The sequence below is a fragment of the Anabrus simplex genome, chromosome 1 (genome assembly GCF_040414725.1).
Source record: "Anabrus simplex isolate iqAnaSimp1 chromosome 1, ASM4041472v1, whole genome shotgun sequence".
Lineage (NCBI taxonomy): Eukaryota > Metazoa > Arthropoda > Insecta > Orthoptera > Tettigoniidae > Anabrus > Anabrus simplex.
The window spans coordinates 334,053,603-334,067,613 of NC_090265.1; the positions used below are offsets into that span (position 1 = coordinate 334,053,603).

At 37.3% G+C, this 14,011-nt stretch overlaps 1 protein-coding gene across 1 annotated transcript in view; it reads left to right on the forward strand.

Moving 5' to 3' along the window:
* The window catches only part of vih (ubiquitin conjugating enzyme vih), a 69,692-nt gene extending 59,779 nt beyond the window's left edge, over positions 1-9,913 (forward strand). The window contains exons 4-6 of the mRNA XM_067142474.2: positions 873-1,077; positions 1,268-1,414; positions 9,264-9,913. Of these exons, the coding sequence (XP_066998575.1) occupies positions 873-1,077; positions 1,268-1,380 (318 nt within the window). The 3' untranslated portion in view covers positions 1,381-1,414; positions 9,264-9,913. The remainder of the gene's footprint in view (positions 1-872; positions 1,078-1,267; positions 1,415-9,263) is intronic.
* Positions 9,914-14,011: the final 4,098 nt, after the last annotated feature.

The window sequence follows — 14,011 nt, forward strand, 5'->3', positions numbered from 1 at the left end:
AAATGCGGTTATGAACAATCTGTTATGGGGTAGTGTATCAGAGGGAGATACTAAACCACTTTTCCAGACCTATAGAGCAGGCCTGTATGTTTACTTTAACTTTCCTGCAATTACTGTTAAGAGTAAAATAGGTATGCAATGCAGTACATTGTTAAAATTCTTAGGCATGTCTCCTGCCTCTAGGACTACGGCCTGGAAAAAATGTGGCATTACTAAAAATGAGGCCTTCTATGGCTTACAGAGTTTTGAAATAGTAGAGTTGGAGAGTAATTAAGAGTATTTTGAAATGTATATATTGTGACTAAGAAATAAGTGAGATTATTAAAAAACAAATTAGATAATTAAAAAGATAAAACATTCACAATTCTCACGAGAATAATTGAAGAAAATACACATGTGCCATAAAATGTATTTTATAAAAACCTGATTTATTTTTTGTTTTCTGATCATAAAAAGATAGTTGGGTGTTGTGCAAGATACCATTATATAACTTGTATTTGGTTTTCAAATAACTTCTGACAAAATGCACATAGAATTCAAATTTTATAAAAACTTGTAGCAGTCTATAAGAATGAACAGTTAAATATTAATTTTTAAGTTTATGATTATATCAACTGTAGTATAATTAGATGATACCAGAATGATTAGAATCAGAGTAAGTTTCATTAAGCTGTGATGACCAATGGTTTACTTCGAACAAATATTTTTTTAAGTGGGTAAATGACATTAAATATGCTTGGCATTTTTTGCATGGGTATGCATTTTAGGTGTAGCACTAATAAGGTTAAGTACCTAAACATCCAGGTTCTAGTATTTAGTGTATACTGTTTTGTTATTGAATTTTCATTTGCTTTTTTTTTTTTTTCCCCCAGGTATATGAAGGCCTAACATACAAACTTAGCCTTGAATTTCCACATAGTTACCCATATTCAGCACCTGTGGTGAAGTTCTCGACACCTTGCTACCATCCAAATGTTGACCATGCTGGAAATATCTGTTTGGATATCTTAAAGGAAAAATGGTCTGCCCTCTATGATGTTCGCACACTTCTCCTCTCCATACAATCTCTACTAGGGGGTTAGTATGTTAAGAACAGATATTAACTAATGACCAAATGCCAAGTAAAGAGCAATTGTATTATAAGAAAGAAGTAATAGTGGTTCTACATATCTAAAGAAATTGTCTAGATATTAACTTAAGAAATATTTCATTTTGCTCTAAGTTTCAGATTTTATTAACATGATTAAAATTTCATTTCTTGTTTCAGAACCTAACAATGAAAGTCCATTGAATCCTCAAGCAGCAGCATTGTGGCAGAACCAAGTCGAATACAAGAGACAGTTGCATTCAGAGTATGAGAAGCATGTGAAAGATCTGTGATCATTTAATTCATTTAGAGAGTGTCTATTCTGCAGTAAGTATATTTCTTCTAATATTTGATAACCTTCATTGCTCTTTTATTATAATGAACTGACATTCTCAAGATTATGCACTTATTAACTTACTGTTAATGTCTTAATTGAGGTTTGCCTGAAAACTTAACCTTCAGCTAAAACTATTTTAGTAATAATTAATTGAATTACAGTAAAACCTCGTTAATTCGAAGTCGTTGGGACTCAAAAATTGGACTTCAAATTACGTGATTTTGAATTAACCGCCAATTCGCAATTCAGAAGTATCAACCCTTGCCGCGTTACGAAATATTCTAAGGCCCGTTACTGCATGCAGTTAACCTTGATTCACAGTTTATACCTTTCAAATGCTATGAAAAAGAACTATTTCCAAAATGTATCCAAAAAGGTGCATTTACAGTATTCAAATAATGCACTTACATATCTCACTAGCAAATATAACCTCACGCAACGAAAGAAAAATAAACACGATTCAAAGACGAGGAGAAATCTATGCTGGCTCCCATGTGCAAGTGCTTTATTCATTGGAGTACTATACTGTATGCATTTTAGATGCCTTGAATTTACACAGAAAGTACCCGATGCCCTTAAAATCAAACTTTCCTATGACTATCCTTGTACGATTTCCCGCCATGGCACTTTTCTTGTACTTCAGAAATGTAAACACTTGCCGCGTCACAAAGTATTCTAAGACCCATTAATGCATGCAATCACCTCGATTCACAGTTTAAACCTTTCCAATGCCATAGAAAAACTATTTCGAAATATATCCAACAAGGTGCATTTACAATGTTCAAATAATGCACTTGGATAAATCACTGACGAACATAACCTCACGCAACGTAAGAAAAAAAATTCACACAATTCAAAGACGAGGATAAATTATGCTGGTTCCCCTGTGCAAATGCATTATTTTTTGGATATTTGTACTGTTTGCATTTTTAGATGCTTTGTACTGGGATGGAAAGTGCCCGACGCCCTTAAAACGTAGCTTATCGAACTTTTCTATGACGAGGGGATAAAGTTTCTCGCTTCCATGTGCATTGCAATTGCAACGCACTACAATGACCCCCATCCCCGACCCTTGTACGATTCCCTGGCTGGCACTTTCTCCTTTAAAACCATAAGACCGTTTGGGCTCGCTTTAAAATAAAGCAATGCAGTTTCATCGGCAGTGACAGTATTGTTCGGTGCCTACGAATTTATTATATGAGCTACGCTTTTTCGTCAACTGTCGGCATTGCCAGTGTTCGCGCATTCTGTTTTCCCGCACAATGCCTGTTGCGTGATATTATGCCGTTCCTGAAAAGGTTGAATACAAAAGAATTCAGATTTCATTCAACTTAGCAATCATGAAGCGCACTGTAGACCCACCGAAGGGAGTGTAAGTGCGGAAAGCTACCCCTCCATGTTCCGGAACACGCGTTCTAATATAACGCGGATAAATTTGGAGTTGAAATTACTCTGTAACATACTATTGTTTTAAAATGTAAAGGCAGTTTCGAATTAAAAGTCTGAATTTCGGTAATGGGGCCGACATTGTAGTTCGAATTACGAATTTTCCGTATTTCGAATTAAACAATTTAAATAACGTGCAAAACTGTATCTCATGTATCCGGGAACAAGAGCTTCTTCGAATTACGTGGGATTTTGAATTAACCGATTTCGAATTATCGAGGTTCTACTGTATTTATTGTGTTCAGATAGGAATGGAATAGTGAGCTGTATTTGAGAACATATTTAAACAAACTTGTGAGGATAAATTTGCATTCACCTTGACAAAAGAACATATGGAACAAAATGTTGCACGTGTACAACAGCAAACAAAGAAGTCGTGTGTTTCAGTGAATTTTAAAATACAGCAGAAGTCCGTTACAGTGAGAATTCATAACATCAAAAAATGTTCTCGCTCTAACGGTTTGTCGTTATATCTGAATTTTGTAGAAAGGTAGGAAAACCACCATGCACATAAAAATTGGTATGAAACGGCAATCAGTTTGTTCAAAACTTGCGTTTTCGCAGATGATATCCACACTACGGCTTACTTGTTTGTTATTTTTCGAAATCAGATACTATGTGAAGGTGTATGTTTAATTTCATTCCGAAAAAAATATAATACTGTATTTCTCCGAATCCAAGATGGACCCCACTTTTTCCTTCAAAAAATTTTGATCAGGCTCAAAAAGTACTTTGTAAAATTAATGTAAAACTCCTCACATGCCAGCAATAAAAAAATGTATCTTCACAATACGACTATCCATTCATACTGAATAGTCTGTCAAGCCACGCAAAAGAGATAATTACTCTATGTAGAGAGTGAACACAGCATCAAAATAAAGATTCAAAACATACAGGCAAGCAGATGCCCACACACAGCAACAATGAACTATATGAACTCACAGTACAAGAATAGATTTCATGCTAAACCGAACAAATCATAAAACATTTTCTCAAAGCAACATCAAGAAGGTAATGGCAAAAGTTACTAGCCTGATGCATTGGCTTAAACCAAGAAAGTTACGGAAACAGTGTTACATTACTAATAAACCGCTCATTAAAGCATATACGATAGCCATGGAACTTCCTGCACAAAGCTACAAAAAACAATAGCCATGGAACTTCCCACCCAAAGCTACAAAAAATTAGGCAGAGACCCCCAAAAAGGAATGTATGACTACTTACATTACCCAAAATATAAAGACGACAAACATGCTATTGCAAGGGAGTTTCTCACAATATTCTAAACTTGAATCTGTGAAACACCTTCAACAAAAGAAACGATACAGAATTGCTTACAGCTGTCGTAAATTAAGATCGTCATACTGATCCATTTAAAATTCACGCCCACTCGCTTCACACCAATTACACATTTAACATGCTTGATAATCACGAATGTTACAGTTAGAAAAGGGAGGAAAAATTCCTAGGCGCAACATTTACATTAGCTCGTGACGCAGACCCCAGAAAGAAGACTCACAGTTAACAATGCCACACATCGCAGTATCTCCATCGAAAAATCATCCTGTGATAAGTGATGTAACTGAAAGCCCATTGCAGAGAGAAAAAGGGATGGCCTATGCAGGTCAAACACCAACATAGAAGTCATATGGATACAATATAAATAAAAGGAAGGCAAAGGCATAGTTTCCACGGTGTCTTGCATAAATAAGTCAGACTGAATATACATAGAGCCACAAAAATTAACACAGGTTAAACAAATAGAGTAAGAAGCAAACAGCTGAGTTGAAACGCAAACGCACCTTGGAGTTCGAACAGTCACAGGGCTCATCATTCATATTATCCCCATTCACAAACAGGAGTCCACAAGAGATAAAGAGGAAGGTGCTAACCAAATGCTCTTACAAATCCCAAGTATATTAGAGCTGGTTAACAGAAAGGCTCAAGACAACTAATTACCACCATTTTGTTCTCTTGGTTATGGCAGAAATCACAAGGTACAAGAGGCAGAGTCAGCGAAAGGTAAAGATCATAACATTTCATGAGATAGGATGGTTGCTGCCATCTGGCTGATGAAATGTGTATTACAAAGAAAGGAATATCCATTCATCAATGGAAGAGTATCTGAATGGGGAACATGAACAGTGTACTCTATTAATTCCAATCCAAATATTGACACAGCAACCGAGGGTTGTCTCATACTGCCTTTTTAAAATTCAAGAACAGGGGGGTGAAGTATACCAGTTATCAATCTAAACTGTGTGCCCCTTCTCTCAGTAAACATCTCTGAAATTTTATTGCTAATGGTTTACGTGGGTGCAGTTGTTTTGAGCCTGTCTATTTCCATGTGGATTTCATTGTTTCTAAAATGTAGAAATTTAGACAAGATTACAAATCTTTTGGGAGGCATGATTTTGGAGAAAACAGGAGTGAGCATAAATTTCCGGATGGGCTAATATGACTGTAAGGTGGGTTTTTGTACTCTAGCCTTGAGAATGCATAAAGCAAAATAACCCCTGCTTTCATCTGATGAGGGGAAACCATCGGCTCATACTGGATTAGGGAATTTTTCAAAAAGTACTGATCAGCAAAAAGTTTTGTTTCGGTAGCTACCGTATTTCACGGCATAATCGTCACACTTTTTATACCAAAATTTTCGAAAAAAATTGTAGGGTGCGACCATTATACGATGAATATTTAATACCAGTATTTGTATTACTCAAAAAATGTATTTATAACTAAATTGTATTTGATACAAATTTAAGATGCACGTAATACTCGCGTTTATACATCAAAATAATTGAAATAGTCTAAAACAAAATTCATAATTTTTCGCAACAATTCGGCGAACGTTTTTCCAACCTGAAAATAAAAATGAACGTATTAAGTTAATTTGTCATTAATTTGAGTATTAAAGTTAAAATATTACACTTGCAAAAAATTATCGCTTTGTTGTGAAATGCGGACTTACCGGTACGCAATTTATTACAAATCTTCGGTGTCGCTATCGCAGGTTTCGCTATCTGATGCGGCGTCCTCGCCTCTGTTAATACCAGTATCAGATTCTTCGTCTCCCTGCCACACTGCGTCATCTTCGGAACCGTCTAGTGCATTCGAAATCCCAGTCCTTTTGAAGCTCTTGGAGACTAGTTCATGTGGTATAAGATCCCAACTCTTCTTCACCCACAAGCATAACAAGTCCAAGGGTGGACGCCTGATATTTCTGGCGGGCGTCAATTGCTGATCGCCGCTCATCATCCACTCGTAAAATCGACGTAAGTGGTCTTTAAAGGGTTTATTAACACATACGTCTAGTGGCTGCAAAGCAGATGTTAGGCCACCAGGAATGACTGTCGTGTCTTATTTGTAGTGAGAATTTGCTTCACTTCGTTCACGAGGTGACCTCGGAAACTATCTAAAACAAGCAGAGCTGGTTGTTTTAGTAGTGCACCAGGTCTTCTATTCCACACAGTTTTAACCCAGTCCAGCATGAGTTCTACGTCCATCCAACCCTTTGGTTGCATTCGTACATGAATTCCACGGGGAAACTGTATATTCTTAGGCATCGTTTTCCTCTTGAAAATGATGTAAGGCGGCAACTTTCTCCCGTCAGCTGTAATGGCTAGCATTGCCGTGCATCGCAACTTCTCACTACCGCTGGTTTTCATTAATACACTCCGTGATCCTTTTAGCGCAATAGTGCTGTTGCGAGGCATATCAAAAAAGATTGGAGTCTGATCGGCATTACCGATTTGAGAAAGCAAGTACGAAGTTTCCTTGCGCAAACGTATGACAAATCGGTGAAAATTTACAATCTTGTCCGTGTAATCAGCAGGCAACTTTTGGCTCAGTGTTGTTCTCCTTCGCACTGACAGATTGTGTCGTCGCATGAACCCCTTAATCCACCCACGAGTCGCCTTAAACTGAGTTACCGGTATGTTGTGTTTGCGCGCTACCTCCTGTCCCTTAATTTGTAACATTTCATATGATACACTGCAGCCATTGTTACGTATTTCACCGACGTACCTAAATACTTCTTCGTCAATTATAGGAAACTTCCCTGTTTTAGGACCTCTAAACGCGCGTCTAGAAGGGTTTGTGCTTTTTAGCTTGTTTTTTACTTTCCGCCAGTCACGCACCAACTTTTCACTCACAGAAAATTTTCTTTCTGCAGCTCTGTTCCCGTGCTGTTCAGCAAAGGCAATTACGCTTAGCTTGAAGCCCGCAGAATAGTTTCTATATTTACCCATAATCGCTTATAAATGCTTCACACGTTAATGTTTTGCGATATAAATGACTTTCCGTAATTGTTCACTATTAAAACAAATTATTTCTGCAAACACCCAAAACACAAATTAAAAACTTAAATTCTCACGCACACATGTCTACAGTAATCACGTAAATCTGAAACAAATAAATGCATCTGTGATCTGTCCATTCCAGAGCAGCCAATACTGTTAAGGCCTGTTTTCACATGTAGAACTGTGCTGCGACTGTGCTTCGACCGTGCTGTGTCGTCCGCAATCGCCTAACAGTATAAACCATTCCATTTGCATTGAACAGCAGTTGAGTATTTTCACATGTAGGACTTATCTTGACTGCTTGGATAAAAGTTTTCATCCCATGCCCGGACACTTATGACGTAGTAGTAAGATAAGTCTAGCGATGACAACTGAGACATCGTAAATAATTCGGCTGAATAATTCCGTGGAAATCTGCGTTATCGTCTTGGATTTCACTTCGTGCGCAGTAACACAGGAGCCGGCCCCATGGTGTAGGGGTAGCGTGCTTGCCTCTTTACATTGAGGCCTCGGGTTCAATTCACGGCCGGGTCAGAATTTTACCTGTATCTGAGGGCTGGTTCGAGGTCCATTCAACCTACCTAGCCGGTATTTCCTGGCGACGTTGCCGATAAGCGATAACTTACAGCCTTACGTATTTCAAATGGGAACTCATAATATGTAGGTGGTGAATAAATAGTACACTGTCTCGCGACCACTTTGTCAAACTGCCGATAGTCTACCGGTAAGCCATGCGTCGTACATATACCGGTATTATTTATTTATACGTTGTGCAACATGTCGCAAACGTGACTGTGTTGCCAAATTGCCCATAAATCATACACGTATTTAAATTGCGCATTCATGTGCAACTTACGTTGTAGTTCCATTTACCTTTTAACCAGATTAGTGAACAAAATTTGGACGTGCGACGATTATGTAATTAAAGGTTTAAAGTCCGATTTTTGTATTGAAAATAAAGGATGCGACGATTACGCGGTGGCGACGATTATGCCGTGAAATACGGTATTACATCCCATAAAGAGTTGTGAACCCTGTGTTGAAAAATATGTGGAGGGTTTCTGGTGAGATTTATTCTAGAATTTCCTGTAAAACTATTTGAATGGTTTATCACCTGTTTTATTCCAATTCCAGCAGTCTTCCTTTGCCTCTGTCTTTTTTGGGGTCAGGCTGTGTTCATCACTGTCACATTAAACTCTTTCTCACATTTTGTCATGCCGCTATCACTTTCACTGCTAGTAAATATACCTGTATGATTTCCAAAGCAAGGTTCCCTCCCGATATCCTGTAATATATGCTCAATTTCATTCCTCTTAATATGAGGTTTGCTACGGCTGGCCGTTTCTGCAGACTACCAAACGGGGAATCATCAGATTGCTTGCGGGGGGATGCAATCTAGTGTTCATTCCAACTTCGAGAGAGTGAGCAGATTCTCAGCTTTCAAACTGTATACTGCATGTTATGCCATCTATAGACGAAAGGCATGAAGTAATTGCAGAATGCTACCTCTCCTTAAACCACCTGCCGGTTGTCTTGTGTATGAATGGTCACAGCGTGCATGACCACCTGGCAGGTAAATATCCAGAAGTGTCTCTTCCATTGGTGGCCTACTGCTCTTTGAAACATTAAATATGGCACCGCAGCTATGAAATTTAAAATATCTCATTGTTTCGCGATATGGTAGAACAGTCTAAGAAACCGTTTGCAAAAATCATCTTTTCACTGCGTCTGTGTATTTGTCACGTTTCTGGAAAACCCACTTCACTGAAAAAGTTCTTTCCTCTTTATTAAGCATCTTGTCTCGCACTACTGACTACTAACTTTAACTGCACTGCATCCTGCTTGGCTTGGCTGAACCGTTGCCAATTTTCGCAGTATCACCGCCAGCCAAAGTCACTATGGAGACTTGTTTCTAACACACTGTATATTCTTACTTCTATCTATACTTGATCATTGTATTTCAGTGTGTCATTTCAGGTGATAATTAATAAAATAATTTAACTCTATTTATATATTTCTGGCATTTGGAAATTGTTTTAAGAGTGGGAACTAGTCAAATACTATGTAATGACCTAATTTTTTCTTCTTTCAGGTAATGCGAAGGATTATTGTGTACATTGATGTGTTGTATATTTGAGATGGAGCGATGAAGAAATCCTACTGCCATATTTTTAGTTCAGTCGTATTGAATGTCCGAAGACTTAAGTGTGTATTGTACAGACTTAAGGATGTTGATCTCATTGCACTCTACATTGAAGTTTTTGCACAACACAAACGTTTTGAGAATAATTTTATGTTCACCAATGCTTGGATTTGTTTAACGTGAAGAAATTGCTCTGAAATAATGTACATTCGAATTAAAACTGACTTTCACCTACTTCCGTGAATTTTCCAAAATCGTGCGATATGAATATTTCTGTCAGAACCTGGACATGCTAATTGTAATTTTGGAAATGAAGTACCTACATACTTTGGTTTCTGGACATGGCCTTTCTTTAGCTTAGAAATGCAACTTAAGTTGTATGCAATATGAGGCTCATTTTATTAAGAATGTACTCAAATTTTGTGTTCTAATGTTCTGTCATTTGTATATGCTCTTTTTTTAGACTCGAGTTACAAAGGAACTTGCTCACTACTTTGCGTTCTTTTGGTACAGAATACAGTACTTGGTTATTCTTGTTCTGGCTCATTTTACTCTATTCCATACTCAAATTACAAGTAATTTATGTGCACATGGAAAGATGCATTGGAAAGATGCATTTCACTTGCACACTTTAAACTATTGTGTAAATTTTTCTATAAATTCCATGCTATTGATTTTATATGTTTTGTGTATTTTTCATCAGTGTTCATTGTACAAATGGTCTCTAAATCTATTGCTTAATCATTTGCTAAAGGAAATATGTTGCTAATTTTTGTAAATGCTAATGCCTGTGCTGTTTTATTTAAAAACTTGTTCTAAATCAAATGAATCACCCTTCTTGCATTCTGTCTTGCTTGTATAGAAAATATCACTAAGAACATGCGATTAATATTTATTGCATTATATATAAGATGATTTGGGAACTGGTGTGGCAGTGAATATTTTCTTCAAGTCCTGTTATCTATTTTACTATTTTTGCCTGTGATATGGAATTTCTCTCAAATGAGATATTTGTATCTCATACTCTGCCTCATATCATTCAATATATTGTAGTTGAAAATCATGTTTAGCAAGGGTTACGGCTGAACATTACAATGCTATGGGTACCAGCATATGATTTTGCAGGTAGTGAGTAACTTCACTCTAAAAAGGAAGGAACTTCGAAAATAGGAATGAGGTATAAGATGGTAAAAAGTAGAGCACAGAACTGTACAGATACCTGTTACACTGTACATGTAGGGACTACACGACTAAAGCATGAATAAATTTTTCTGTTTCTTTGAGCACCTGTTAGTCTCGCTATCTTTACCACAAATTTTAAACCATTATCTTCCAGCTCATCTTAGTCATTCTCTATTATAAACGATCTTCAATCTAGTCCTCTGAATAGTATATGTTCGTTATTTTTTTTTAAATTTCTGAATGTAATGAAACGGTTGTAATTTTCTATGGCATACATACACTACTTCTTGCTACATTTTATTTGGTGATTTAGCTTTTAAAGTTCAAAGACCAAACCATAATTCAAGATATTGACCAATTCAGTGCAGATTAGTAATTTCCATAAAATATGGCTCTGGTATCTGTGCAGTTCTATGGCCAGAAAAGAAAATCTCAAGTGTCATTTTGAAAGCAGTTCGTGTTTTTTCAGATCTTGCATGTGCCTTTTGTTTAGCTTATGAAGCTCTCTTTTAATTTCTGCTTTGTCTTGGTAGTTTCTGCATAAACTTACTTTCAAAACTTATAAATTGATAGCTGATTTTGTTTCATGTTTAGCTGACATATGAAGTGAAACATGAGGATACAAAGATACATTTCTGTAAAATCTAGGCACAAAAATTTAGCATTGGATAGATTGATATTTTAGGTGCAATAAACATCTAGACCATATAGATTGTCATGTAGATGCAGTGTGTCTATTTTGTATACTATTATTTAATATTCCAGTCGTGTTGTAAATGTTGACATTCCACTGTACTTTGTGTAATAAGAAAATATAATTTGAATTTTGTGTTGTTCTTTCACTTTTTGTTCAGAATTCATTCTTATAATTCTGATCAGAGGAAAATGAATGTCTTTCTGGAGGATGCAGTATGTTGCTGAGGAGAGCACCATTGACAAATACTCATCAGGAATTGAATATACATAATATTGCTCCATATTACTCCTTCGTTTGCATAGAATGGTATTTTAGTTAATTACTGACTTTATCCTAAGCAGTGTAAAGTTGCTGAGATCCTTGATTATACTGGTCAACAAAGAAATGAAAGTTGGAAGTTTCCTTAACAAACATAGACAACATAGTTAATTCCAAGTAAATAGGGGTCAAGGAACATCAATATGTTTTAGAACAGTTTAACCCATTGAGCAGTACTGCCGTCTATTTACGGCAGTGTTGCGCGTGGCCTACGGGAGTACCATCGTCTATTTACGTCCTCGTAGTTTGCGCCTGAATAGTAGCGCCGTCTATTCATGTTGAATGTTTGAAATTGTTTTCTGACATCGTACTGGCAGGTTTCTAGAACAATTTTGAGGATGTTTGACATGTTCAGCGAATTTTATTCCATGTTTTGTTACCCGGGAATTTGTTCTATTGTTGTTCCCTGTGAGTGCGTTGTACGTCTATTCCTTGACAATACACATAATTTTTATTTTCCCTCATCTCTGGTTTCTGTAGAAACAAACACTCTGATTGTAAATAAATACACGTGCTAATGACGGGATCAAGTCGAGGATGCGGGCTTGCTCCGCAAGATATAAGTAATATTTTGATTAACGAGGAGTCTGCTGATGAAATTGATATTTATGCCGATGATAGTGATTATATTGTGTCCGATGGGAGTGAAATTGGTAATTCCTCGGAAGACAACATGGAAACTGAGGACGAAGTGCAACCCGCTGTCACAAAGAAGGCTAAGCTGTTAGCTGTTCAAGCCGAAGAAAAAAAGTGGAGTTGTGTAGGTAGGTTTCTTCCTACACTTTCTGCTCATTTTGATGCTTCAAATTCAGGTGTTGGTGATAATCTTCGTGTGAATGATAATGACAGTGAGTCAAGACTTGAAGTGTCGATTTTCAAATAAGTTGTTGATCGCAATATTATGAACTTGATAGTGTCAGAAGTGAACAAATACTACTTATATGTTATGGAAAATACAAACGTAAAGGAAAAGTGGAAGTTACATAAGTGACAAGGCATAACCGTGGAGAATCTTTGTTTTCCTGGCAACTGTTTTGTTGATGGGCCATGTGAAGAAAAACAGGATGAAAGACTATCGATCAATTTATTTGTTGACCAAAACTCCGATGTTGCCTCGTTCTAAGACTGCTTCACTTTTCAGACAAGAATCTACAACCCCCATTTGACAGACTTTACAAAATTAGGCCTATAATAAACTATTTCCGAGATAAATTCCGATCTATATTCTATCCTTTCCAAAATATCTGTATTGATGAGAGCCTTGTTGCTTGGAAAGGTCGCCTAAAATGGAAACAATACATTCCATCAAAGCGACACAGGTTTGGTATAAAGGTGTTCATACAGTAGAAATTCGCTGTAACGAACACCAGTATAACGTAATTTTCAGAATAACGAATTTTTTTTGGTCCCTTCCTTTTTCCCCTATTTGTTGTGTGTTAAAATATTTCATTTTAACGAATTTCGTAGTTTCAGTTTAACGAATTAAAATTTGAGCTCTTGTCTTTACCAGTATGACCATATTTTCTCAAATTAAAACCAAAATTCATCCTATTTTATGACCAACATTTTTCTTGTACATTATTTCCTTATTCAGACGATATGATCGCCATTTTCCATATATGCACCGTACGCGATCGAGAAGACAATTGCTTTTGTGTAACCAATATGCTTCGCCCAGTTCTCACATATGGTATGGAACTTATTTGGGAGAGACTAACGGTGTCCGACCTTCGAACTATTGAAAATGTGAAGGCCGGATTTCTGAAACGAACACCGGGCATCTCCAAGATGTCACCATCACGACTTGAGTATGAATTATCCAAAGAAACTTTTTTACTGGAAGATTTAAAAATAAGAATGCAGCTTTCACATACACAGCAAGAAGTAGTTCTCCAAGAGAGAAAGAGAAAACAAACAGAAATCAGCCTGGATTTTTACTCAACTGATGCTATGATTGACTGCAGCTGGACTGGTCCAAATAATGACACAAGTGCTTTGAATTAGTGGTGGGCAACGCTCTCGCTCGAGACTCGCGAGAATCCCGAGACCGATCCTCCTGTAGCGCAAGCTGTGAGACGTACCAGTAACTACGACTGTAAACTTGATAGCAGCCTTTCGGTTGTTGCAAGGGCGGCAGTCTAGATGATTGACTGATACGGCCTTGTAATAATACTCAACATGGCTTAGCTGTGTTGATACTGCTACACGGCTGAAAGCAACGGGAAACTACAGCCGTAACCACCTCCCGAGGACATGCAGCTCTCTCTGTATGAAAGATGTACTGATGATGGCTTCCTCCCGGGTAAAATATTCCGGAGGTAAACTAGTCCCCCATTCGGATCTCCGGGTGGGGACTACACGAGAGGGGGCGATCATCAGGAAGATGGATACTGACATTCTGCGAGTCGGAGCGTGGAATGTTAGGAGTTTGAATCGTTGTGGTAGGTTAGAGAATCTGAAAAGGGAGATGGATAGGCTAAAGTTAGATGTAGTTGGTATA